Consider the following 24,196-nt stretch of genomic DNA (forward strand, 5'->3'; position numbering starts at 1 on the left):
TCTCTTGAGTTTATGCTTCCTTGGCCCGTACATCACTCCTTTGAGTCTCGGGAGGACACGGCGCCTCTGCGGTGGAGAAAGTTCTTTTTCCCTAAGGATTTGTGCGTAGGTAAAGCAACTTTCTCTCCTATTTATTTGAAAAGATGAGGTAGTGGCATTTAATTCACGCAGCGTCCCAAGAAGCGCTACAGACAAAATGTCTCCGGCTCGATTTCCAACGTCAGCTGCGACCATGAGATTAAAGGAGTCTGGAGAAGGCACACCTCGAGCACTGGGACGCCAGAAAGTACCACGTGGTCAAAGACTACGGAAATGCCTCTAAATCTGTGGGCCTAGTAAATTCGCGGCCCAGGCCCGTTCTACATGATGACCCACGGACTACGGCCCACGCCGGGGAATAACCGTTGCCGAGGACAACCTCCTGCTCGGCAGCTTGAGAGATACTGAGGAAAAGGGATAAATAGAACCAAGGCCTTGCATGGTCCTCGGACTCAAGTCTATGGGGAAACCAAGTATAAAAAATTATTATTATTACAAGTTTTGGACAGAACCAAGGCCTTGCATGGTCCTCGGACTCAAGCCTATGGGGAAACCAAGTATAAAAAATTATTATTATTACAAGTTTTGGACAGAACCAAGGTCTTGCATGGTCCTCGGACTCAAGCCTATGGGGAAACCAAGTATAAAAAATTATTATTATTATAAGTTTTGGACAGAACCAAGGCCTTGCATGGTCCTCGGACTCGAGCCTATGGGGAAACCGACTACTCAGATAAGAAAAGATTTGAAGTTCGTAAGATGGGCTACTTGATAAAAATGTCAGGTCACTTCATCCACGGCTTAAACACCCTAAAAAAGCTAAGGCCAATAAAGGTGTAAGGAAGGTGGTGGAACGCCTCAGCATTCAGTCGTATAAGAAGGCTGTTCATTTAGCGAGTGATATATCTCCAAATGGTTATTCCTCACACGGCATCAAACCTTCGTTTTTCTCCTCGGCTAGCATGGGGTAAGTGTTACTTTTCACTGGTCGGTCTTATCGTGCCAAGCACTTCTATTAAAGTTATGGCGACATCTTTTTATTATCTAGTATTTTGGTCTTAGTCGTCATTGATTCAGATGCTATATTATTGTGCCGAGCAGCGCTTGCAAATTTATAAAAACTTAGAGACATAACATGCGAAATGAGATAAGCAACAATTTTTATTAATATGAAAAATTATTACAACATACAAAAAGGGGCTCAAACAAGCCTATACAAAACGTGAACTGCCTAAGCAACAATTACAACCGTAGTACAGATAAGTAAACTGTCAGGCGTCTCTTAAACTCGTCTTCAAAAGTTTCTCCAATCTCTGCCTCAATGTTGCTCGTACTAAGAGAAGAACCTTCTTTGGAAAGAGATGAAGGAGAAGGAAATAGTAAGGAAGAAATCAATGAAGAAGATGGAGGAGATGAATGAAGAAGATGGAGGACATGAGTAAAGAAGGAGGAGAAGAAGAGAGAAGAGATGAAAAGAAAGAAAAGGAGCAAAAGAGGGAAAAGAGAAAGCACCAGAATGGATCTGGTGCTGGGAAGACTAAGAAAGGGAGGCGGAAAGGGCCACCAGTGAACAAAGAGAAGAAGAAGCAGAGACACTTAGTCCCTGCCTCGATCCTGACTCCCAACACACTGGAGCCATATTAGGTATGCTCATGAGAGCTAGGTTGGTACTGATGATGGGTGTTCTCGACTCAGTCATGCCGAAAGTTTGATGTGACGAGCCCCTGCTTCGGATTTTGGCTGAAAGGAAGGTAAGACGAACCTTAAGCCTCCGCCATCCTTGCCCTGACCGGGCCATTTCGAGCTTTATTAGAACGTGACGCTTTGAGGAGGGGTATGGTTTCTTCATCATTTGTTATGGAGAGTGTACTGTGATTTAATGTATAAACCAGTGGGTAAAATGAACCTTAAGAGAAGCCAAGTATTTCAAATCTCAGAAGGATGAAAAGGGATTCTTTACAAAAACAAATAACCTCCTCCCTTCTTTCTTATACAAAGGGCGGAGCGGGGGGGGGGGGGGCATTTAATAGGTACAGATCTCCAAAGGAATCTGCAAACACGAACATGCCGGTTCCACTTCTCCACCTCATCAAAACAAACCGTTGAATTAAAGTAGTTCCGTAAATAGAGGTCATTAAAAGCGCGTTTCGAATACCCAAACGATAAGAACGCACCAAGAGCAAAGTCAAAAGACTGTCTCGCGGACCGGTGCATTTCTTGGGCAGATGAAGAGCCGCCGGCATTATTAATAGGCCGAATTGATTGGGCCGTAGGGAGAGGTTCGGCATCACCAAAACCCCCCTTTCCAACCAAGAGGTTGGACAGCCGGGTTTTGAGGGGCTATTGTGGGGCCTAAATGATTTATGGGCCAGGCCCATCTACCCGGGGAGAACCCCAAAGGCCCAGGCCGAGGAGGGCTATGACCCGAACTCGACAAAATATCCTTTAGATACCGCCGAGGGCAGTTTAGTCCTCGGCAGACCCAAGGTACCCCCAGAAAGAAGGGTAAAAACGGTATAGGACTGAAACTTGGAAGAAAGATCTAAAATATCAAGGGAAAGCTGCCCTTACTGCCATTCAATGCTCTGAACCTGACAGAGCCGCATTCTTTGGCTTTTACAACCACCCCCAACGACTTTGAGTATAGGCTGATGGGACAAATATCAACCTTGGAAATGTTGACCCTATACGTGGACGAAGGACAGTGAACACTGGCGAATATAAAAAGGAAAAATCAGTAACCTAAAGGGGGGGCTGGGAAAAATGGCCAAAAACCAGAGCCTCCCAGCCCACCTCCAGGAGAAAGACTCCATGGGTGAAGATTACCTAGACACGCACGAATACCATGAAAAACCCACCGCTTGTCGATCAAGGCCTAGCCTTTCAAACCCACGCTCTACAAATAATATTGTTGGGGCCTTTTTACGTGCGAACCCAACACTGTTACGGTCCGCCACGAATCGCGTCCCCACAATAAACATGTAAATCTATAATAACTTAAAATGCTATTGAATCTTTGCATTCATGTTTTGACTCTAATTGCTCTTTTCCCTCTTCAAAATAACTGATGCTCACCTAATGCAGAAGAAGAAGACATAGACAATTAATGTGAGCTCAAGAAAAATGAATGCAATTGGAATTGCATAGAAATAAAAAATAGAGGGAAAACTAGTCATACATAGCTGATAAGAGATACCAGAAATTTGCCTTTTTATTTCCAATATTTGTTCATCAACCCTGAACTTTATGTTCCACACTGAAATCAAAGTTCCATTGCTAAACAATGTACTACCATAAAACATTGAAAACTGAAAATTCCTACTATCAACTAGCTTATTGTTTCTAACAAAAGTGGATGAGGTAGGGTACAACCACACACAAACAAGCTTCAGTTGGTACAATGTATTTACATTGTATTTGAACCATGATGCCAAGAAAGATTATTGAAAAGAATTATTACATTGTCATTTGATGAATTCCACGCACCAAAAAACTTACGTGGACTACATCTAGTATAAATTAAAAACACATTTGTCCCTTTTATAAACAACTCTTGTGGATGTAGAAATTACACTAAGCACAGTGATAGATCAACTTTTCACAAGAATCATTACATTCGCTACATCGAGGGCAGTCTTTAGTTTCCTCAATGAGAGTAACAGGGTGTGAGTGACAGCCAAATTTGTAAGTACCTCCAAACTTGTAATTTGGGTATTTCCCAATAATACATTTTGGATGAGCAGGATAACTACAATCCTCATAGTAGTAAAATCAATACTTTGAGTCCCGTTCTTCTTCACAGATATCACAATAATATTTACCAGAGTTATCTTCAACTCTATAACTGAGAGCAAAGGGATGCTCATGTTGTTTGTATCTTGTAGAATGTGGTAGTGTAGCACATCTGAAGTCCAAAGTAAATGCACAAGTGGTACAATAGAATATTGGGTAAGTTCTAGAATCACAACAACTACAATTCTTAGAAGATTCAACACTAGAGAGAATAAGTCTATGATCATGACCAGGGTGGATAAGGATTTCTAAGATCATACTACATTGAACATCAAGTCTAAAACGACATGTCACACACCAATAGGTGAAGCCATTGCATCTACGATGGCAGGCATAACACCTAAAATCCTTACTTGGTTTCATTGGGAGCAGGGATTGTGGGTGTTGATGAAGTGGGTGTCGCTTTTTTTTGGTAAATTAGCACAAGATTCATGAAGAAAGAAGCTACACTTTACGCAACTATAAAACGGCGGGAGAATAGCTCTTACGCACCCATCGCATTTTTGGTTATTTAGAAGCTACTTGGTGAGCATTAAGTCATGCTCATGACTAAAGTGTTTGATTTCTGCAGCTATTTGAATTCCACCCTCCCTCTTATTGTATTTTTTGACTTTGTAAGTTGAGTCAACCGATTCATTGAGTTCTAAAACTTCATCCTCATCTTTAAATTCTTGCAAATTTATGTTCTCCTTGTTTCCCATAGCACAATTGAGGTGGGCAGCAAAATCACATCTGGAGCAATAGTAAAACCCATAGCATGTGTCCACCTCTTGACCACAGATTTGACAAAATCGGGAGTTGGATTGATGGAACTCAAGAGAAGAATGGGTGAGGTGGAGGAGGTGCTTATGATGCATAACTTTGACTTTGTGTGGGAAAAGAGGACATCTTCTATGAATCCAAAAACCGCATGGATTACACAAATAGGGCATACCTTTGTCTTCTACGCCACAAATGTCACAAGTGAAAGTGATCCACTTCCAAACGGGGGTCAACGAGTGGTGGTGGAATTCAGGTTCCATGGTGGTGGGTGCTAAAGAAGCGCATGTAATGTGAAGGTTGAAGTCACAGCGGGAACACCGATAAGTGTATTCCTCACAATCTTCTTTGCAGAGTTCGCATTTGTAAAGTTGTTTGTCCTCACCGTTATATGCCCATAATAGTGGAGAAGAGAATAAGAGGATAGATTGGGTGCAAGGGATGGTGCAACCCAAGGAGTAGTTCTGCACATGATTTATGATGAACCCAAATCCCTCCGCATTCTTTACAACTGTAGCTAGGTCCATATACTCGTTCATCACACCCCCAACAAGAACGTCCACTTCTATCTTCTGGATTGAAGACCAAGGGATGCTAAGAATGGATAAAATGTAGAAGCTGCTGCTGTTGCTCCATCTATCTTCTTTATTCGTATGACATGCAAAGTGACAGTGACAATGATAGACATATCATCAAATTTATTGTTTATAAAATAATAAGAAAAAAGGCATAATAATATGTAGAAAGGGTGAATCCAAATATAAATAAAAATCAGAGAGAGTGCGTGATTTTTTTAAAAATAAACGGAATGCATCTAAAAGTTAGAAATAAAATAGTAAGAATGTTTGCACAACAAAAATTAAAACTATGTTTTTAATTGACCCTCCATTCTTGTTATTAGAAAAATAATAATTTGTTTTTTACTTTTTTTTTTTCTCTTGATTATGTCAATCGTTATCATTTATTTAAAACCATCTAACACATATCTATGTTTACCTTTATTCAATATGTAAGTAAATAGTGCAACTAAGTTTGCCTTCATATCTATATATTGTAATTTCCTTATGCAAGCTTTTACTTAACCAAGGTTACCCATTAAAGCTCATAACAACAAAGCTAACCCAACAAAATCTTTGGGAGATTTTTTTTGAGAAAAATAACTGGCAACAACACACTTGATGGGGAAATACTGCCTATTTGTATGCCCAAATTACACCCAACTGCGGTCCTTTCTAATTATACAAATTCTCAATATGCAAAATATCTTAATGATTCCAGCTACATCGGGGCCGAGATTGGCTTTGAGGAAAATTGGATGGTGGTCATTTTGAGCACTGACACATCAACCGGAAGCTTTTCCGATGTAGCTTCTTTGATTGCTAATATAAGTATGAGTAATTGCCTGGTGGCTTTGTTCTTTGGATTGCTTGTTATTTCAGTGAGCTGAAATGCTTCAAGTGCTTGCCATTTACGCAAACTAATCACAGACCCGTGCAGTGCACGGGAAAATTTGATATCATAATTTTTATTCGAACATTATTGAATTATATTATACATTGTATATTTTTAAAAATTCAATATGTGTTATTTGAAATTGGGTTTTAAATTATCACATATTAACAAATCCCACAGCATATAGCCTTTAAATTTATAAACTACATGATTACTTGCATTTGTTGTTCCCACAAAAATAAGCTTAATTTGGTGCTAACTGTTATAATAGAAGTTGTGCAATTTCAAGGCTTGCAAGGAGACTAAAAGGGGAAAATGAATTAAAAAAATATTAATTCAAAAATGTTAAATGAAATAAGCATTGTATATATGTAATATTTAAGTAAATAATGGAACACCACAAAAGATGTCATTACTACTAAGCTATCACTTTGAACTCCCAAAAATTAATCTAAGGGTCTAGATATAAGGATAATTGGAATAATAATAAGTGCCAACAAAAAAAAAAATTCTAGTTACTCAAGTATTTATACATAAAAACATTAATAGCATAATGATGTTCTCAAGTAAACTATATTTTATCTTATTCTCCTTTTGGTTTTTTCCTAAAGATGATCAGCTAAGTAAATTAGAAGCTTACCAAGAAAGCTTAGATCAATATGAAATTTGATGGTAGAGATGTTGATTATTTGTAATAGAATGACCAAAAATAAAAATATACAATTCTGAGAATAAAATATAAGAAAAGGAATTTTACCAAACACATGAGATGCAACAATAACAAAATAGCTACATGGAAGATTTTATGACCTTTCTTATGCTCTACAAATACTTATGAATCCACCATTTTGTTCATATATAAAAGAAACGCAGAAATTTTTCATTATCAATTTGCTTCATATCAACATCAAGAAATTCAACAATAATGATGAGTTAAATAAAACAGTGTTGATTTCCATTTGCATATCATAAAATAAAGCAATTATGAGTCCATAGTTAGTGGTGATGTCTCTATTAGCTCCAAAATGGCAAAAAGTAGTTGTTTTCTAAGTGAAGGCTCTTAGAAGTAAAAAGTTGTGAGCTTCAATAATTGATTGAGCTTGATTGTTGTTGAGGGCCATTTTTGCGCATAGCCACGTGTCTTCCGCTGGAGGGGTGACATTGCTAATTTGCTAGACCCGGATTTGTTTTGGGGAGTTCAATCCGAAACTCAATATTGGGCTGCACAGACCAATGGCTTCCGGTGCATTTTTAACCCTACAAAATAAATAAAACCCAAAGTCTAAAAGTCGTGATAATTGTTGAAATAAATAAATAATATGTTTAATTGAATAGTTTTGATTAAATGATGAGTTGAGCGTCATTATTATGTATATTAAGTAATGTCCATTAGAATGATTAATTAAGTGTCATATGTCCAATAACGAAATGAGTCCAATAATCCATATCCAGCTATAGTATAGTTCATATTCAACATAATAAAGTATGTCCAACAACAGTATATGTCCAAATAATACAAAATGTTATTGATAAGAGTCTTTAGGTCAGCTGCCGTTAATGTAAACATGAGTTGGAAGACTTGCCAAAACTACTCATGTTGGGTGATGGGGTTGGAGGATGCAACAATATGCTGTTGATGTTGGCCTTGGAAGCTGAGGATTGAGTGACATGGGCATGCTTTCGACAGTATTCAATAAAATGGCCTCAAATCCTACAAAAGGTGCAAAAGTGAGAATGATCATATTTAGAGTTAGATCACTGAGAGCCAAAGTGATCATAGTGCTCATTCTAATGAACTGTAGATGCTAAAGGCGGATCAGGGGATGATTTGGCCAAGATTGTGTTACAAGGCTGAGATAGTAAGACTTGTAAACGTTACCTCTTGTACAAGCTCCTTGAAAACTTTTTCAATTGAAGGCAAAGGAGAAACTTTTTCAGTTGATCCCGATATTCACAAAATATTGGGCATTGCGTGCATAATCCATGTTGGTTCATATGGTGAAATTTGATCCCACAGATATTGCATGTGTGGAAAAAAAAATTATCAATAGATTGCCCGGGCTCTTGTTTGAGACGATATAGTTCAACGATAAGCTGCCTTGGCACTATTCACAAGAGCAACCTTTATATAAGCTCTCAACCTCGTTAGGATAGTACAGAGGTACATAAGTATAGAACATTTGGTGGTATAATAGTACAATTGATTACATATAGCATAAGGTATTGGGGAAGTGGGCCTAGAACGAATACTCTAACAACACACAAGCTCACAAGGAATGGAAAAATAAGAGAAAACCAACCTTGAGAAGACACCCTAGCACTTAGTAGAAGCAAATGAGAAGGCATGAGGGGCCCTTTTTACACAAGAATATGGACACAGCAAATGATTTGAAAATTGCATAGATGAGTGAGGGAGGAAAAACAAAAGATATCACAGTTTGATTGGAAAAATAATTTAAATGATAACCATCAAATGGAAAATTATTTTTGTAAAGTGATTTTCAAAAATATGATTGTACACTCATCCCAAAAGGTTGATAATCCCTTGATGTAGTAATTTTTTAATTATAAAATTTTTTAGAGTATGGTAATATGATTGAACAAACATTTCTAAGTTTACCAAATATGAATAATCAACAGAGGGAGTAGCTTATGATCATCAGAAATAGGTAGAATAGCAAAAAAGTACTTTGTGCACATGATAATGACCAAGGGTAGGTGTGTGCAAGCAATATGGTAAGAATGGATCCATCAAGTATATTCTAGAATAAAATTAATGCAGCAGTACCTTTGCCAACGCAGAGAACCTCACTAACAAAGATGTCAAATGCTTCGCACTCTAGTTTTTCAAATGGATCTAAACATTCCCTACAAAATGGAACCTCAATAGTAAGAATAAAAGAAAATTTGTACAATGAAAGAAACCACAGATAAATAATAAAGTACATATACATTACATCATTAAGTTCCCAAGTGAAATAATTATGATTCATAGAAAATCATTTTACTCAATTATTATGATATATTTATTTGCGTGGGCTAGTAATATTCCGTTAATACTAGATACAATATACCCAGATACATTATCAAAAGTAAAGAATAATATATTATTAATGATTGTTCAGAACATTGGCAATTTTGTTAGAATGCTTGAGTACTTGTACCAAACAACAATTAATCATTCCTAATCAACAACTGAATGGATATAGCTTGGGCAAAGGAAAAACGAAAAATAAATTAGAATGAAAAAATAAGCACAGCTTAGCACATCACTACTAAAATTCAAGAAACATAGATAATCAGTGACCGGCTGTAGTTTGATAATATCAACACATTTATTTAGCCTCAAAACAATCAGTAGGTATAATCACTAATCAGTAGTGACAAGTATTGTAGAAGTAATTAAAATTAAAATTAAAAAGGATACTGCAACTAACATAAAGAGAACCTAATGTAATGCATCTAAGGTATTGTATATAAATTTTATCTATAGAATATAGCAATTGCTAATGCAAAATTACTTAAAACAGGATGACAACCAAACCTCTCGCAAATCTCTCACACTAAACACGAGACAAATCTTTGATATCAAACTCCTACAAGCACAAAACAAAAACTACACCACCCAATGTATAGGGACTATATCATCTCCTTGTTTCTTTTCTTACCAATGTGGGACTAACACTCTCGATAGGAATTATTGCATATCCTTTCAATTTTCTAAACTATGTAGAATTCCAAAACCAATAACGAAATCTAAAAACTTTGGAAGTGTGCAGGCAAATGAAAACCAATGTAAATGTCAGGGTGGATTTTCAGAATGAAGAGGCTTGGAACTCATTTGTGTGGAAAGCAGAAGCACAACAACCTAACCTAACTTTAAATTTGAGGGGAGAAAATAGTACCTTAAATTATTTAACAACAAAAAGAGGAATATAAAGAAGCTCAAGAGACCCCAAATATTCAGTCCCATGGTGGCAAATAATGGTTATGTTAATTGCACAGTAATCAGGAGACTAAAACCAAATAACATAAGGATTAGGCAATGAAAAAGAGAACTGACTTAGATGATCAGAACAGGCATATCACAACATTACTAAAATTATAATAATAACACAATGGGACAGTACTAGAATGCTTAAAAATTGACCAACATTTTCTAAACTAAGCCCTGAACTTATTAGACAAGATTTGTAGTCTCTTTGCCCAAAAAGGTTTTAAAGATTACCTTGAACTTGGAGTACATTCAATTAAACTATATAACTCAACCAGCCATGTTATTAATAATTGTTGCTCCCAAATCACCATGTTCTTAACATCAACATTTACAAAGTACATGTTGTGCCTTTATATTAAGATACCGGGCCAATATTCTTACTAAGATGATGTATAAAATTGATGTTGAGTAAACCAAAAAGAAAAGAACCTCACCATCAATGATAATTAAATCATGCATAATTGAGCTTTCATAGAAATAACAATAATAGCAAGAATATCAATGACTAAAATTAATGACATAAAAGATGTTGATAAATAATAACTTAAAAAGCTATTGAATCTTTGCATTCATGTTTTGACTCTAATTGCTCATTTCCCTCTTCAAAATAACGGATGCTCATCTAATGCAGAAGAAGAAGACAGAAAATTAATGTGAGCTCAAGAAAAATGAATGCAATTGGAATTGAATAGAAATAAAAAAATAGAGGAAAAAGTAGACATACACAGCCGATAAGAGATGCCGGAAGTTTGCCTTTTATTTCTAGTATTTGTTCATCAACCCTGAACTTTATGTTCCACACTGAAATCCAACTTCCATTGCTAAACAATGTAATACCCTAAAACATTGAAAACTGAAAAGTCCTATTATTAGCAAGCTTATTGTTTCTAACAGAAGTGAACAAGGCAGGGTACAACCACACACAAACAAGCATGAGTTGGTACAATGTATTTACGTTGTATTTGAACCATGATGCCCAGAAAGAGCATTGAAAAGAATTACTGCATTGTCATTTGATGAATTCCATGCACCAAAACTTACGTGGACTACATCTAGTATAAAATAAAAACACATTTGTCCTTTTTTATAAACAACTCTTATGGATGTAGAAATTACACTGAGCACATTGATAGATCAACTTTTCACAAGAATCATTACATTTGTTACATCGAGGGCAGTCCTTAGTTTCCTCAATGAAAGTAAGAGGGTAGGAGTGACAGTCAAATGTGTAAGTACCTCCAAACTTGTAATTTGGATATTTCCCAATTATACATTTTGGATGAGCAAGATAACTGCAATCCTCACAGTAGTAAAACCAATACTTTAAGTCTCGTTTTTCTTCACATATATCACAATAATTTTCACCAGAGTTATCTTCAGCTTTATAACTGAGAGCGAAGGGATGCTCATGTTGCTTGTATCTTATAGAATGTGGTAGTATAGTACATCTGAAGTCCAAAGCAAATGCACAAGTGGTACAACGGAATATTGGGTAAGTTCTAAAATCACAACAACTGCAATTCTGAGAAGATTCAACACTAGAGAGAATAAGTGTGTGATCATGACCAGGGTGGGTAAGGATTTCTGAGATCATACTACATTGAACATCAAGTCTAAAACGGCATGTCTCACACGAATAGGTGAAGCCATTGCATTTACGATGACAGGCATAACACCTAAAATCCTTACTTGGTTTCATTGGGAGCAGGGATAGTGGGTGTTGATGAAGTGGGTGTCGCTTTGTTTTTGGTAAATTAGCACAAGATTCATGAAGAAAGAAGCTACACTTTACGCAACTATAAAACGGGGGGAGAATGGGTCTTACACAGCCATCACATTTTTGGTTCTTTAGAAGCTGCTCGGTAAGCATTAAGTCATGCTTATGACTGAAGCATTTGATTTCTACAGCTATTTGAATTCCACCCTCCCTCATATTGCATTTTTTAACTTTGTAAGTTGAGTCAACCGATTCATTGAGCTCTAAAACTTCATCCTCATCTTTAAATTCTTGCAAATTTATGTTCTCCTTGTTTCCCATAGCACAATTGAGGTGGGCAATGAAATCACATCTGGAGCAATAGTAAAGCCCATAGCATGTGTCCACCTCTTGAGCATAGATTTGACAAAATCGGGAGTCAGATTGATGGAATTCAAGAGAAGAATGGGTGAGGTGGAGAAGGTGCTTGTGATGCACAACTTTGACTTTGCATGGGAAAAGAGAACATCTTCCATGAATCCAGAAACCGCATGGATTACACAAATAGGGCATACCTTCATCTTTTTTGCCGCAAAGATCGCAAGTGAAGGTGATCCGCTTCCAAATGGGGGTCAACGGGTGGTGGTGGAATTCAGGTTTCATGGTGGTGGGCGCTAAAGAAGCGAATGTGATGTGAAGGTTGAAGTTGCAACGGGAACACCAATAAGTGTATACATCTTTATATTCTTTACAGAGTTGGCATTTGTAAAATTGTCTTTTATCTCGTGAATATGTCCATGGAGGAAAGAGAATAAGAGGATGGATTGGATGCAAGGGATGGTGCAACCCAAGGGGTAGTTCCGCACAGGATTTATGATGACCGTAGTGATAGCATACTGACTCTCTACAACTGTAGCTAGGACCATAAACCGGTTCCCAGCACCCCCAACAATGATATCCTCTTTTGTCGTCTGGATTGAAGACCAAGGGATGCTTAGGATGGATAAAATGTAGAAGTTGTTGCTGCTCCATCTATCTTCTTAATTAATTGTATGACATGCAAAGTGACAGTGACAGTGACAGACATATCATCAAATTTATAGTTTATAAAATAAATAATAAGAAAAAAGGGCATAAATAATAATATGTAGAAAGGGTGAATCCAAATAATAATAAAAAATAAAAAATAAAAAAAAAACAAAGAGAGTGTGATAAGAATTGCTGCTTTTTTGAGTTGAATATATAGCAGCTATTTTGTTTTTACTTTTTATGGTTCTAAATGAATTAGAATTAGTAATTGAATGTAAAAAGTAAAAAAATAAAAAGACGTATTGGGCGTGACTCAGCACAGCAGGTTCGTTGGAGTTTGATCGTGAATGTTCTTTAGAGGCCTTGGGGGGCTTGGGTGTGGCCCGTGGGTATTTATTTTTGTTGGGTATTGGGTATTTTTAATTTTTTAATGTGGACGGTGAAAGGCCTAAAAACTGCTGTATTGTGTAAATAGGAATTACTTTACTTGATTTCATTAAAAATAAACGTGATTCTTTTAAAAAATAAACGAAATGCATCTATAAGTTCGAAATAAAATAGTAAGAATGTTTGCACAAAAAAAATTCAAACTATGTTTTTAATTGATCCTCCATTCTTGTTATTAGAAAAAAATATAATTTGTTTTTTTACTTTTTTTTCTTGTTTACGTTAATCGTTGTCATTTATTTAAAATTATCTAACACATATCTATGTTTGCCTTTATTCAATATATAAGTAAATAGTGCAACTAAGTTTGCCTTCATATTTATATATTGTTACTTCTTTATGCAAGCTTTTACTTAACCTAGGTTATCCATTACAACTCATAACAACAAAGTTAATCCAACAAAATCTACGGGAGAAAGTTTAGTAGTAAAGGTGGCATGGGGATACAAAAATGAAAGAGTAAAGTCTCTTAGAGTTTTATGTAAACCTTATGCTAGGTTGGTTCTATTAATCCAATTATGCAACATGATGATGTTTTTTCATTTAACAAATATATATATATATATATATATATATATATTTTAATGCTAAGTCTATCACTCCTTAACATTTATGTATGTTAATATTTTGCCAAGAATTTTTTTAGCTCGGTAGTCGGTGGTACTAGTAGATGTTCTTTTTGAAAAGAATTTATGTTCAACTCCTCTCTTCCCCACATGTGATCAATTGGGTGGAAAAGTGTCTGGTAATGTTTGAGAACGAATGTAAACAATTTTAGTACTAATAAAGGACAAAACAAATATTTGATAAAAATTGGTTCAAGTTAGACTGTTCGGTAACTTTTACTGAGGTAATATTCCCCAATACTTTCTTTTCCCCATAATAATAGTTTGTTAACCCCATTGTTAGACTAATTTTCTTTCTCCAATTATCATGCTTATCAAATATTAAGTTGATCTATTGTTCTTTTTGAATATCAAGGTGATTAGCCATGAAAAGCTCACTAATCTATGAAGAGCGATTATAATTTTTTGCATTCTTAAATATAGCAAACAGCTACCTTATAAATGTAACAATAAATGGCAACTAATTATTTTAAAATTTTGCAAGTGATTAACCTATAATAGATATTAAATAAAAACATGATTCAAGAAAATAAAAACATGATTCAAGAAAATAATGATTTATAAAAGAAAGTTGAGTGATGCACTATTTATCAAAATTGCATCAAATGTAACACAAACCAAACCATTTAGAGTAATATATCTCATAAAAATATAGTGACAAGTGCAATATAATCTTACTACATTTAACATTTATATGACAAATTTTAAGTAAGCAAAGTAACTATTGTTTATGAATACCAATGCAAAAACACACATACATATGAACAAATTTATGTAAGCAACTATAAAAACTTACAACAAGAAGAATCCAATTTTGGCTTCAAAACACACCTTGAGAAGCTTCCAAGTTATTTTTTGTATCGAATTTTTTAAGGCTAAGTTCATATGAAAACCATTTATAACTTCTACTATATATATATAGGATTATCAAGCTATTGTGCCAAAGAAAATATACCTTGTCCAACTCAATAGATTATCATGTCATTGTGTCAAAGAAGAAATACTTCCTCCAACACAAAAGAAAACAAAAGAAAGAAGGAACAAAAGAAGCAAGCAAGGCATTTATGCTTCCTTGTCAACTTGGAGTTAAATCTTCTTAGTAACATTTCCTATTTCTTTTCCTCTTTTTTTTTTTTTTTTTTTTTTTCTTTTTCTTTTTTGTTTCCAAACATGTCCATTCTAACATTAATTTTTCTCATTCATTGATGAGATTTCTTTTTGCATCTCTTTCTAGGTTATACACAAATGAAATTTTATCTCTTGTATTACACTTAGATGATGATTTTTGAGTTGGAATTTACTCAAAATTTTACTTTTGAAATTTATAATATTGATTTCTATTGTTTATGTTAACAAAAAATGACAATTCAAAAATTATATAGAATTTTACACTTTAGATTTCAAAGCATCCAAATTCGAAGTCCAATTCTCAGTTTGCTAAACAAACTAAATTCAAATGCATTTCTTTCACTCATCCCTTACCCTTTTTTTTAATTGAATAAACACCCTTCCTCTCTGTATCATTCTCTCATTCCATCACTCCCTTGATCAAGACATAAAGTAATGAGAAAGCGCACACATAAAAAACAAGCAAATGATAAAAAGGTCCATCTCAGGAATGTACACACGGAGTCAACACCATATATTAAAAATTTGAAGGTATTTCATCTAAGAAGAACTAAATAACATTGGTAGAAATATAGAAGGTTCTCTCAATTTATTTAGCTGCTTCATTCCTGGTATCACTGGTAAAACTTTAAGTAAAAAATGTTTCTCAATGCAAAAAAGGACAATTATGTAAAAGTTGGAAATTTATTTCCAAGAATTCCGGGAACTTGTGATAATAATTTCCTCTGTAAAACTTGACCTCAATGGATTTTATACTTCCACAAGGTTTCAAACAACATTAAAAGAGTATTCTTTACCCAGCTTAACGGACAGTCATGGTAATTCCAGCCATGAAGACTCAAGGCCTGACACCTGGAGGGAGCTTAAAAGTGATCTTAATGGGAATAACGTAGCCGGACACCAGCGAGAAATAGTTGTCTGAGTAATGAACAGGAAGAATTCTCAAACAGTCGATCCTTGATATAAAGTCCTTTTTCTTTCATACTCTCCTTGAATGGAGCGTAATCTTACCTTCTTGCTCTTCTTTATCTCTCCCCGTTCTAATTGATCATTGTAATTTGGGTCCTAAATTTTTGCCACTATAATACATTTCCCGTGCACTTGGGTTGGCTATTCTTTAAAAGTTCTTACTTTATTTGTTCATATAGGTTAAACTTTTACAGTCAGCCTTCTTGGCCACATTTTCAACATGCATTTCAATTTCATAAGTGAACCCTTTGATGAAAACCTTGGATGTAAATCTTGAGGGTTATTTTTTTTTCATTCTGTATGGCTCCAGCAGCTTGTAATCTTTACCAAATAGATGCAACCAGTAAAATTTCCTAGATAAAATAGCATAGTCTGATGTGTGGTAGAGTTTGAGAAGGAAGTAGACCAGCTTTGGGTTTTTAGACTTTGGATACTTCCTCTCAACAACGGGTACTGTTTTTTTGGCCGGGGTAGAGAGATTTTCAAAAACTTTGTAGTATGGAAATGTACCTTCTAGATCCTAGACCAAGGCTTCAATAGCTATGTTAGACAGTTCCTCAGATGTAGTATTGACAACTTGCTGATGGCAGATTCAGAAAGCAATTGCGATGTTACATACCATCTCTGGATGGGATCATTTTAAATAGCATAAAGTACAAAGAATGTCTTTGAGAAAAATGCAATAGTTTCATATGTGCACCCTTTTGAAATATTATTTGGTTTAAGAAACAGAAATTTCAACCACCCCCTGGTCTTGTCAACCCACAGATACAAAAACAAAAAGAAAATCAGCAATGAGCATTTTTGCTAGATTTTTTTTTTATTAACTTGTTATTTTGTTATGTCAAAAAATATATATCAATTTTATTTATTGAATTCAAAATATTATTCAGGCTCAATACGTGTTCTAGGAAAACAATTCATCAGATATTAAATATTCATTAAATTTCAAAATCCAATCCAAACTCATAAATTATAACTCTTACTAATTTAGAAATTACCTCTATAAAATATGTAGCCAGATTCAGCAGGACATGGATTGGTTCTGCAGCACAGTGACAGCCATAGAAACCTGCCCTTTGGTGTAAAAGATGATCATTTAACCAATCACTAAGACCAATCCAAGGGTTCTGTGCCTTCCAAATCAGGACAAGTGTATTTACGGGAAGTCTAGCCCTCCAGCAGAGCTCTAAATTGAATGTAGTTAGCTAGTTAAGCTTGATGATCATTTCAAGTTAGGTCAGCACCAAAAAAAAAAAAAAAAAAAAAAACCAGTAGGCATCTAGAATAGCTATAGAAAATTTTGATTTACCTCCAAACAAAAATCATCAAGATCCTTTGGGGTTCCGCAAAGTTCAATCTGATCAACACTTTTTTTTGGCTTTGAATAGGGAATGTATTTATGTTATTCCCATATGGGGTTGGAACTTCTTCTGTGTACCCACTAGGAAGTTGCTTAAACAACGGAATCTGCCAGCCTTCTTGAGACATTCTTGCTCTGATAGTATACGCAACAGCCCTGACAGAATCAACCTTAGGATTGAATCCATGGCCATAAAAATCATTATTAAAAAATGCTTTAGGATTTCGGATTTCATAAGGGCCATCAGTGAAGCCCCCCTTACATTTGCAAATCCATCCCACAAAGGTCCTTGGATGTAAACAAATGTACCATCAAGATATTGGCTAGGATCTTTTGGCACTGCAGATAAATCTTCAGAAGATTTGCTGATTTCATTGAAGTTTTCGAAATAAGATTTAGTCTCAGGACATTTTCCAAATCTTTGTTGATGTCATCTGGTGGAACTTGCTCGTTTTCACCTACCCAAAGAGCAAGACTTGGATGGTTCCTTAGAAGCTTGACAGTGTCTCTTGCACATAGCAAGAGAAGATCATGATCCAGGGGACCATTTGGATTTGATACCGGGTCACCAATTCAACGTCTTCAGTACTCCAAAACTCTTGCCACACCTACAAAAATCAAATCAGCCATATGGACCAAGTTATACTAGAGTAATTTAATACTGAAATAACTTAGAATATTGGAATCCTTAGGTTTGGTTAGCCTTGAGCCATATTTAACCCTGTAGACAGGCCTGGGTCTCTGGAGAATAAATCATTCAAAATAATGCAATGCAGAATTCACTCTGGTAGGAACATTTTTTGAGAAAAATGTTCTTACAGAGTGTACCAAAATTAAAAGTACCAAAGGCTCCTACTGCAATATACCAAACAGCAGACAATGTCAAATAAATTTTTTGAGAAAAAAGATGCTAAAATATGTTAATGGCAATTAAAAAATACAATTGAACTAAACAAAGCTATTATCCTAAATAATTTAGTTAAATCATTGATAATGGCAATAACAAATAGAATACAGAATGAATGTATTCACTAAAATCTAGACGTAGCTTTGAGGAGAAGATATAGAAAATTTGATTAAGACAATTTTTAATTATGTAGACAAAAACCACTGAGCTAACTAGTAAAGAGTTCTTTATTTATATTTCAAAGCATTCGAGAACAAGAGGGAGCTAGAAATATATGAGCTCTAAGGCAGAGGCAGTCAAAAAAGATAAAATAAACAATTTTCTAACAGAGTGTATAGCCTGAAATAGAGATCAAGGTCAAATGATAATGATGGTAGTAATAATCCATGTAGCTGACCTGAGAAATTAGAAATCAAGAAGTGTTGACTTGTACCAAAGAAAATAAAGAATTGTCTCGCAAGCATAGGCTTGCTCATGTCTTAACTTGATCTTATACATCAGTTATGCTTGTTTTAAAATCAAATTTTGAAACTTAGAAGAAAGGAAATAAATTTTGCTTGTGACACGCTATTGCCACTATGTTAGTACTCTACAATTGAGGGTAAAAGCTCTGTGGACAATTTAGGTCAAAGAAAATAAATACCCTAATAATTTTCAAAAGCGTTATAAAATCAACAATGCCACAATTTATGGTAACTTTCATAATGGAACTGATTTCAGTGATTAACATATCATCAATTTATATGGTTACAAGAACACCATCATTCTTAGGAAAGAATTGCATATTATAGTTGTTAGCTTTGTTGGAAGCACGTGGTTAAATGATTAAATTTACTATATCCCAATCGCTTGAACTTTTAGGATAATCAGTAATTTAACATAATATCTAAGTGGGGAGGTTTTGAGTTCGATCCGTACTCCTCCACTCAACCTCCTAATTAAAATCTCATGTGTTGGGCCTCCCCTTATAAATGGGAGATTGAGCCCACATGTAACAGTACTAGAAGTATATGATTAAATGATTAAATTTACTATAAACTCCCTTTATAAACGGGAGTTTGCGTGTGAGTCATTAGCAAATCCAGAGTGTACATACAAGAGTTGCATCAAATGCAGCAATAACCAAATTCACCCCAACCACATCTACACCAAGACACTCATTCAAAAAAAAAAAATTTAATAGATAACAAACATTTAAAATTTCGAACCAAGAGTTGAACCATAACTCTAATACCAATTTTTTGGGATGAGAAGGGTCCTTGGGTTCCAACAAGAGCCTATAGATATATATTGAGGTACCTATTAATATATATTGGGGTACCACTCAAACAGCATAAGCCAAATGGTTTAGACCCAAATATGTCCATCAACTTCTAACTTTCCTTACTATTTCTCTTGATGTGGAACTCAACCCTTACATGTCCACTAAAAACAGTTGCTAGTTGCTGACTTTGGTATGGTTTGTTTTTCATCTTCTTATTGTGTACGAGAAAGCAAATAGTAATGCCTAGTCCTATTTGGTTAGGTAGTCTCCACAAAAAGTCACCAAACCGACTTCGTAGCCATAATCTTTGTTATTAGTAAGAAAGAGCTTGTTGGGTGTATATAGGGTTTTGTTCTGTGCACCTATTGTAGTCACCCTTGTTAGTAATTTTTTCTTCTCAATGCCCACCATTGGACATGTGTCTAAATCTGAACCATGTAAGTCTCTATCTCTATGTTCCCTGTGTGATTGTTTGTTCAATATTTCTATTTCTATTTTGCATACACCCTCTATAATTGATCACACTCACTACACACACACATAAATAGGAGAGAGAGAGAGAGAGAGATCACCAAAAGTCCATAAATATCACAATAATGATAAAGTTCTGTCCTCTCAGCCAATCCACCACCCCAACAGCAAATCATATTAAAATGCATATCAGCATGAAACTTGATGTCGGTTTCATAACATTCCTCTGAAAGATGTAGTAACCCATTTGACAATATCCAATTACCACCATGGATAATGATAGGCTGTCCGTTGACCTTGAACAACCTGTAAATCAAAATTTTATAGACTACATATCATAATATCATAATAAAAACCTATGTAAAATGTTCTAGAAGGCATATAAAGCAATACCTTCCACCTGTGGCACTATCAATATGGCTCTAAACTTTTCGGAAGCCAAATAGATGGCTCCAAGCATCAGATTCTCCATATCCCTTAACATCCATAGTAATATGAACATTGTACAAGGACTGTTTTCCCAAACTGTTCGGCCACCATATGTCAGGATTGTAGAAGAAAAGCTACAAATTCATTCCATTATAACCTATAACAGAAGTATTGAGAGCCTAAAACTAGATAAAAATGCCCATGGGGACGGGGCTACCCTGACTTCCATTGGTCCTTGGTTTGACCTCCTAATGAGAATTGACGATATTTGAATTTATAATAATTAGATGCTCCAAATGCTCAGTAATCAGAAATTTCACATCTCTAAATACCATTTTGGATAATTCAAGGCACAGATAAGTAACGAAGGCTATATTCATTGGGCGCAGTATGCAATTTATTAACTTGGGGGAGGAGGGGGTCTTTTATGCTTTCACATTTCTTTAATGGTAATGTACAATATCAATGAAATGAATCGAGAAGGAAGTTCACTACCTATATGTACAATATCATTGTATGATTTCGTAAGATATTGAGAAGTAAAAAAAATCTAATTTTACTTTACTGAATCATTAGAGGAAGATATAAGTGTCATAGACAGTCTAGTCAACACACAAACTAACAAGGAAAACTGCAGAGGCCAGAAATAGTTCAGCTTTTTAACCAAAAAAAAAAAAAAAGTTCAGCTTTATGACGTGCTCTAGCAAAAATCTGGTGGTTGACAGATATGTATGTATGTGTGTGTGTGTATATATAATGGATTCAAGTTATACCTTTTTCTAACCACTGATTTTCATAACATCTAAGGGTGAAAAAAACTCCACTTAACATATCATTAACAAAGAGTTATTAATTGCCACATTAGCTAATTTTCCTTAAAAAACCCATCCATTCACGGTTCCTAATACTTAATCATTTTCCTTTTTTTTTTTTTAATAATAAAGGAAAATGATATTTTCATAATATTGTTCATACTTCCATACTATCTCTTACACATTGAATTTCTGGTAGATTTTGCTATAGAGGGAGGTTATTGCACAAATAAAAATAAAAAACCTGTCTCGTATACTATCTCCACTGTATAACTGAACTCTAAATGATTTATCACACTGACACTATTCACTAAAAATATGTTTCAAATATCTGTAGAAACCTGTCTCGTTTCGGTTCTGACAGGAAATTTCAAATAATTTCTTATCAATACGCATCTACTGTCTCTCATTTTCCAAGAAGAAACTAGAGATAACAATATCATTATGGAAAAAAAATTAACTATGATCAAAGGTAAAAAAACATAGTCACCTTATAGGAGCCATCCAATCCCAACCCAGAACGTATTGTGTGGCAACATCTTTTCCAATCTAGCATGAAAACAAATTATTGTAAAATTCCAAGCATATCAAAATTTAGATTTTTACTCCATCACTCCACTCACATGGGATCCAAAATCATAAATGTAATTCTAAAATAAAATAATATTAAGATATAAATTAAATAGGTTTTGGATTTAGCTATAAACCTCATGGTCACCACCTTGCCCCTTCTCCCAGGATGATCAGGTGGATGAACAAGAAAGGCAAGCAAGTTTTGACCATTAGGATGCAGAATCCAAACACTGTAAAATTAATGCGAAATATGGTAAAAAAAAAAAAAAGAACTCCAGGCAATAAAAACACTATCTCAAATACGCAAATATGAGACCTCAATCTAACAAAGCAGACAAGGCTTACGTTGATTTGAGAGAGAGAGTGACTGTGTGTGATCCTGTTTGTGTGTCGGTGTATGAGGTGGGTGTGAGAGAGAAGGGAAAGGAGTAAGGGTATTTTTGGTAATATAAAAAAGTGGTGGGCCCGAGAATGCCACGTGGAATGAGTGTCTTTTTTTTATTAAAAAAATAAAATAAACTTGTCGTTCTGTGTCGGTGTATATCTCAATTTGTGCTTTCACTGTTGGAATGCGTTTAGTTAGGTTCAGACCGATGTGTCTTTTTGTTACTTCCAAGACAGTGATATGTGTTCTTTTGTATTTTTGCAGGATTGTTTAATCCCTGCCCCACTCCTTGCAAGAATTAAATTTTTCCTCACTGGACTGCAAATAATGTATTTGTTATTATGTATAGTCTATATTGAATAAACTCTAATCCTAGTTAACTTGGGCCGAAGCCTAATTATTGAATTCTTACTCTAGAAAATTAAATACTAATAATTTAATTAATTAATAAGTCTAAAATAAAATCCCTTCCTCAAAAAAAAAAAAAAAAAATCCAATAGACTAATAATAAAAATATAATTGACTTCTAAAAAATTATATAAAATTATTCATATTTCATACATCAAGAACTAATATGGTGTTACACTTTTATATTTAGATGGTGATTCACAGAATTATGTGAGTGGCCATATTTTAAGAATTACTTTGTTGTAATGATGCTAAGGGATGCCTAACAAATTAACACCCTCCTCCATTTTTTTACTTCTCTTCTTATAAATTTTTTTAATACTTCAATAGTTAGATTCAAAGAATTTGAACCCTAAATGGTTCCATCAGAAACACAAGTGTTAACTAGTTAGGTTACAAGGCAAAGAGGTCAACTACTCCCCAAGAACTCAAAAAAAAAAAAAAATCTTATTGGTCTCCAAAAATAACAACTTACAACTAGTACCCAAGAAATTTAATTTATCCAAAGAGTTCAAAAAAAATTAAAAAACAAAAATATTATATGGTTGGCCCATGACATATTGGTCATTCTAGGGGGAAAAAGAGACTTTTTAATATAATTTTTTTTAATTCTTATGCTTTTTGAATTTTATCAGCCAAAATCATTTAGTAAACAAAAATATTTTTCCTAATCATTAGGAAAACAAGAGCAAATTGAGAACAAGAGGTTAAGGGTTTTTTTTTTTTTTTTTAATTTCTATTTTAATGTAGTTTCTTGTTCAGTCAAGAAATAAAATGGTGCGTAATTTCCTATTATTGGATATGCATATGTGAGCTTCCCTCTATTTTAATCAATATATTTCATATTGGTTTTTTTCTTCAAAATTTTGAAGGAGATGAGATACTAACTCTTGACAACACATATGTTTATTTATTTATCATCATTTTTTTTTTTTGTTAAAACACAATTTTCACCCTTTAAGTTTACATGATATATCATTTTCATTCTTAAAGTTTTATTTGTCTTCTTTTTTCTTTTGAGAAAATTGTTTTTGTCATTTTAGTCCTTAAACTTTAACGTTTCCAAAATATTGTTCATAACTCTTAAGTATAACTTTATTGGGCATATGACGATAGATGGCAATAGACGGAATGATCAATTTGTGAGATACATTAAAGTTTAAGGATTAAAACTCATCCAAAAAAAAAAAAAAAAAGTTTAAGGATTAAAATTTTGAAAGACAAAGTAGCTGTAACAGTGGCTAAAATTTTTACGTTTGGATCGCCATCCTCATAACCATTTACTGAAAGCATTACTAAGACTATCAATAAACACCACATTTAAGGTTCCTAAGTCAAAATGTTGCCATAAAAGTCACACTTCACTTTGGTACAAGAAACAGAGATGGCACCTAGAGCACCTTGACATGCACGGCAACTTACAACAAGGAAAGTTATTCAGAGGACAATTATGGCTAAGAAAAGCAAAAAGCTCTTGCATTCTTTTTTCTCTAATCTATTTTTATGTACTGCTATGACACTCAAGTTTGAAACATGGCCTTCTTTAGACTTATTAAACTCTCCCTCTTTTTTCTTGTTCTTCATGTTGTGCAAGGAAAAGCATTACGTGATTGTGATGGTACTCTCTCTCTCTCTCTCTCTTTATATCTT

The 24,196-nt window shown here is 34.6% G+C and overlaps 2 protein-coding genes across 11 annotated transcripts; both read right to left on the reverse strand.

Annotated features, from left to right (window-relative positions):
• Positions 1 to 4,183: 4,183 nt before the first annotated feature.
• LOC115982330 (E3 ubiquitin-protein ligase SNT2-like) lies at positions 4,184 to 5,309 on the reverse strand. Its single transcript, XM_031104901.1, has one exon. It carries the CDS (start codon positions 5,127 to 5,129, stop codon positions 4,350 to 4,352), a length of 780 nt encoding a protein of 259 aa, XP_030960761.1. The 5' UTR covers positions 5,130 to 5,309; the 3' UTR covers positions 4,184 to 4,349.
• A 5,607-nt stretch (positions 5,310 to 10,916) lies between these two features.
• Positions 10,917 to 22,120, reverse strand: LOC115982327. 10 transcript variants are annotated; one of them, XM_031104897.1, is made up of 8 exons: positions 22,099 to 22,120; positions 21,888 to 21,983; positions 21,671 to 21,729; positions 20,333 to 20,502; positions 20,041 to 20,245; positions 17,247 to 17,905; positions 16,936 to 17,006; positions 10,917 to 12,774 (listed from the first exon to the last, which is right to left on the reverse strand). In XM_031104897.1, the coding sequence occupies exon 8, from the start codon at positions 12,765 to 12,767 to the stop codon at positions 11,124 to 11,126; it is 1,644 nt and encodes a 547-aa protein (XP_030960757.1). In that variant the 5' UTR covers positions 12,768 to 12,774; positions 16,936 to 17,006; positions 17,247 to 17,905; positions 20,041 to 20,245; positions 20,333 to 20,502; positions 21,671 to 21,729; positions 21,888 to 21,983; positions 22,099 to 22,120; the 3' UTR covers positions 10,917 to 11,123. The 10 variants fall into 10 exon arrangements, with proteins under 10 accessions (XP_030960757.1, XP_030960752.1, XP_030960751.1 ...); XM_031104892.1 differs by having other exon boundaries at positions 10,917 to 12,767; positions 16,936 to 17,123; XM_031104891.1 differs by having other exon boundaries at positions 10,917 to 12,771; positions 16,936 to 17,123.
• Positions 22,121 to 24,196: the final 2,076 nt, after the last annotated feature.

This window comes from Quercus lobata, chromosome 3 (assembly GCF_001633185.2).
Source record: "Quercus lobata isolate SW786 chromosome 3, ValleyOak3.0 Primary Assembly, whole genome shotgun sequence".
NCBI classification, from domain to species: domain Eukaryota; kingdom Viridiplantae; phylum Streptophyta; class Magnoliopsida; order Fagales; family Fagaceae; genus Quercus; species Quercus lobata.

Coding starts and splice junctions, on each gene's coding strand:
- LOC115982327 (XM_031104896.1), bottom strand. CDS start 12,767: ATGGAGCAGCAACAACTTCTACATTTTATCCATCCTAAGCATCCCTTG.
- LOC115982330 (XM_031104901.1), bottom strand. CDS start 5,129: ATGAACGAGTATATGGACCTAGCTACAGTTGTAAAGAATGCGGAGGGA.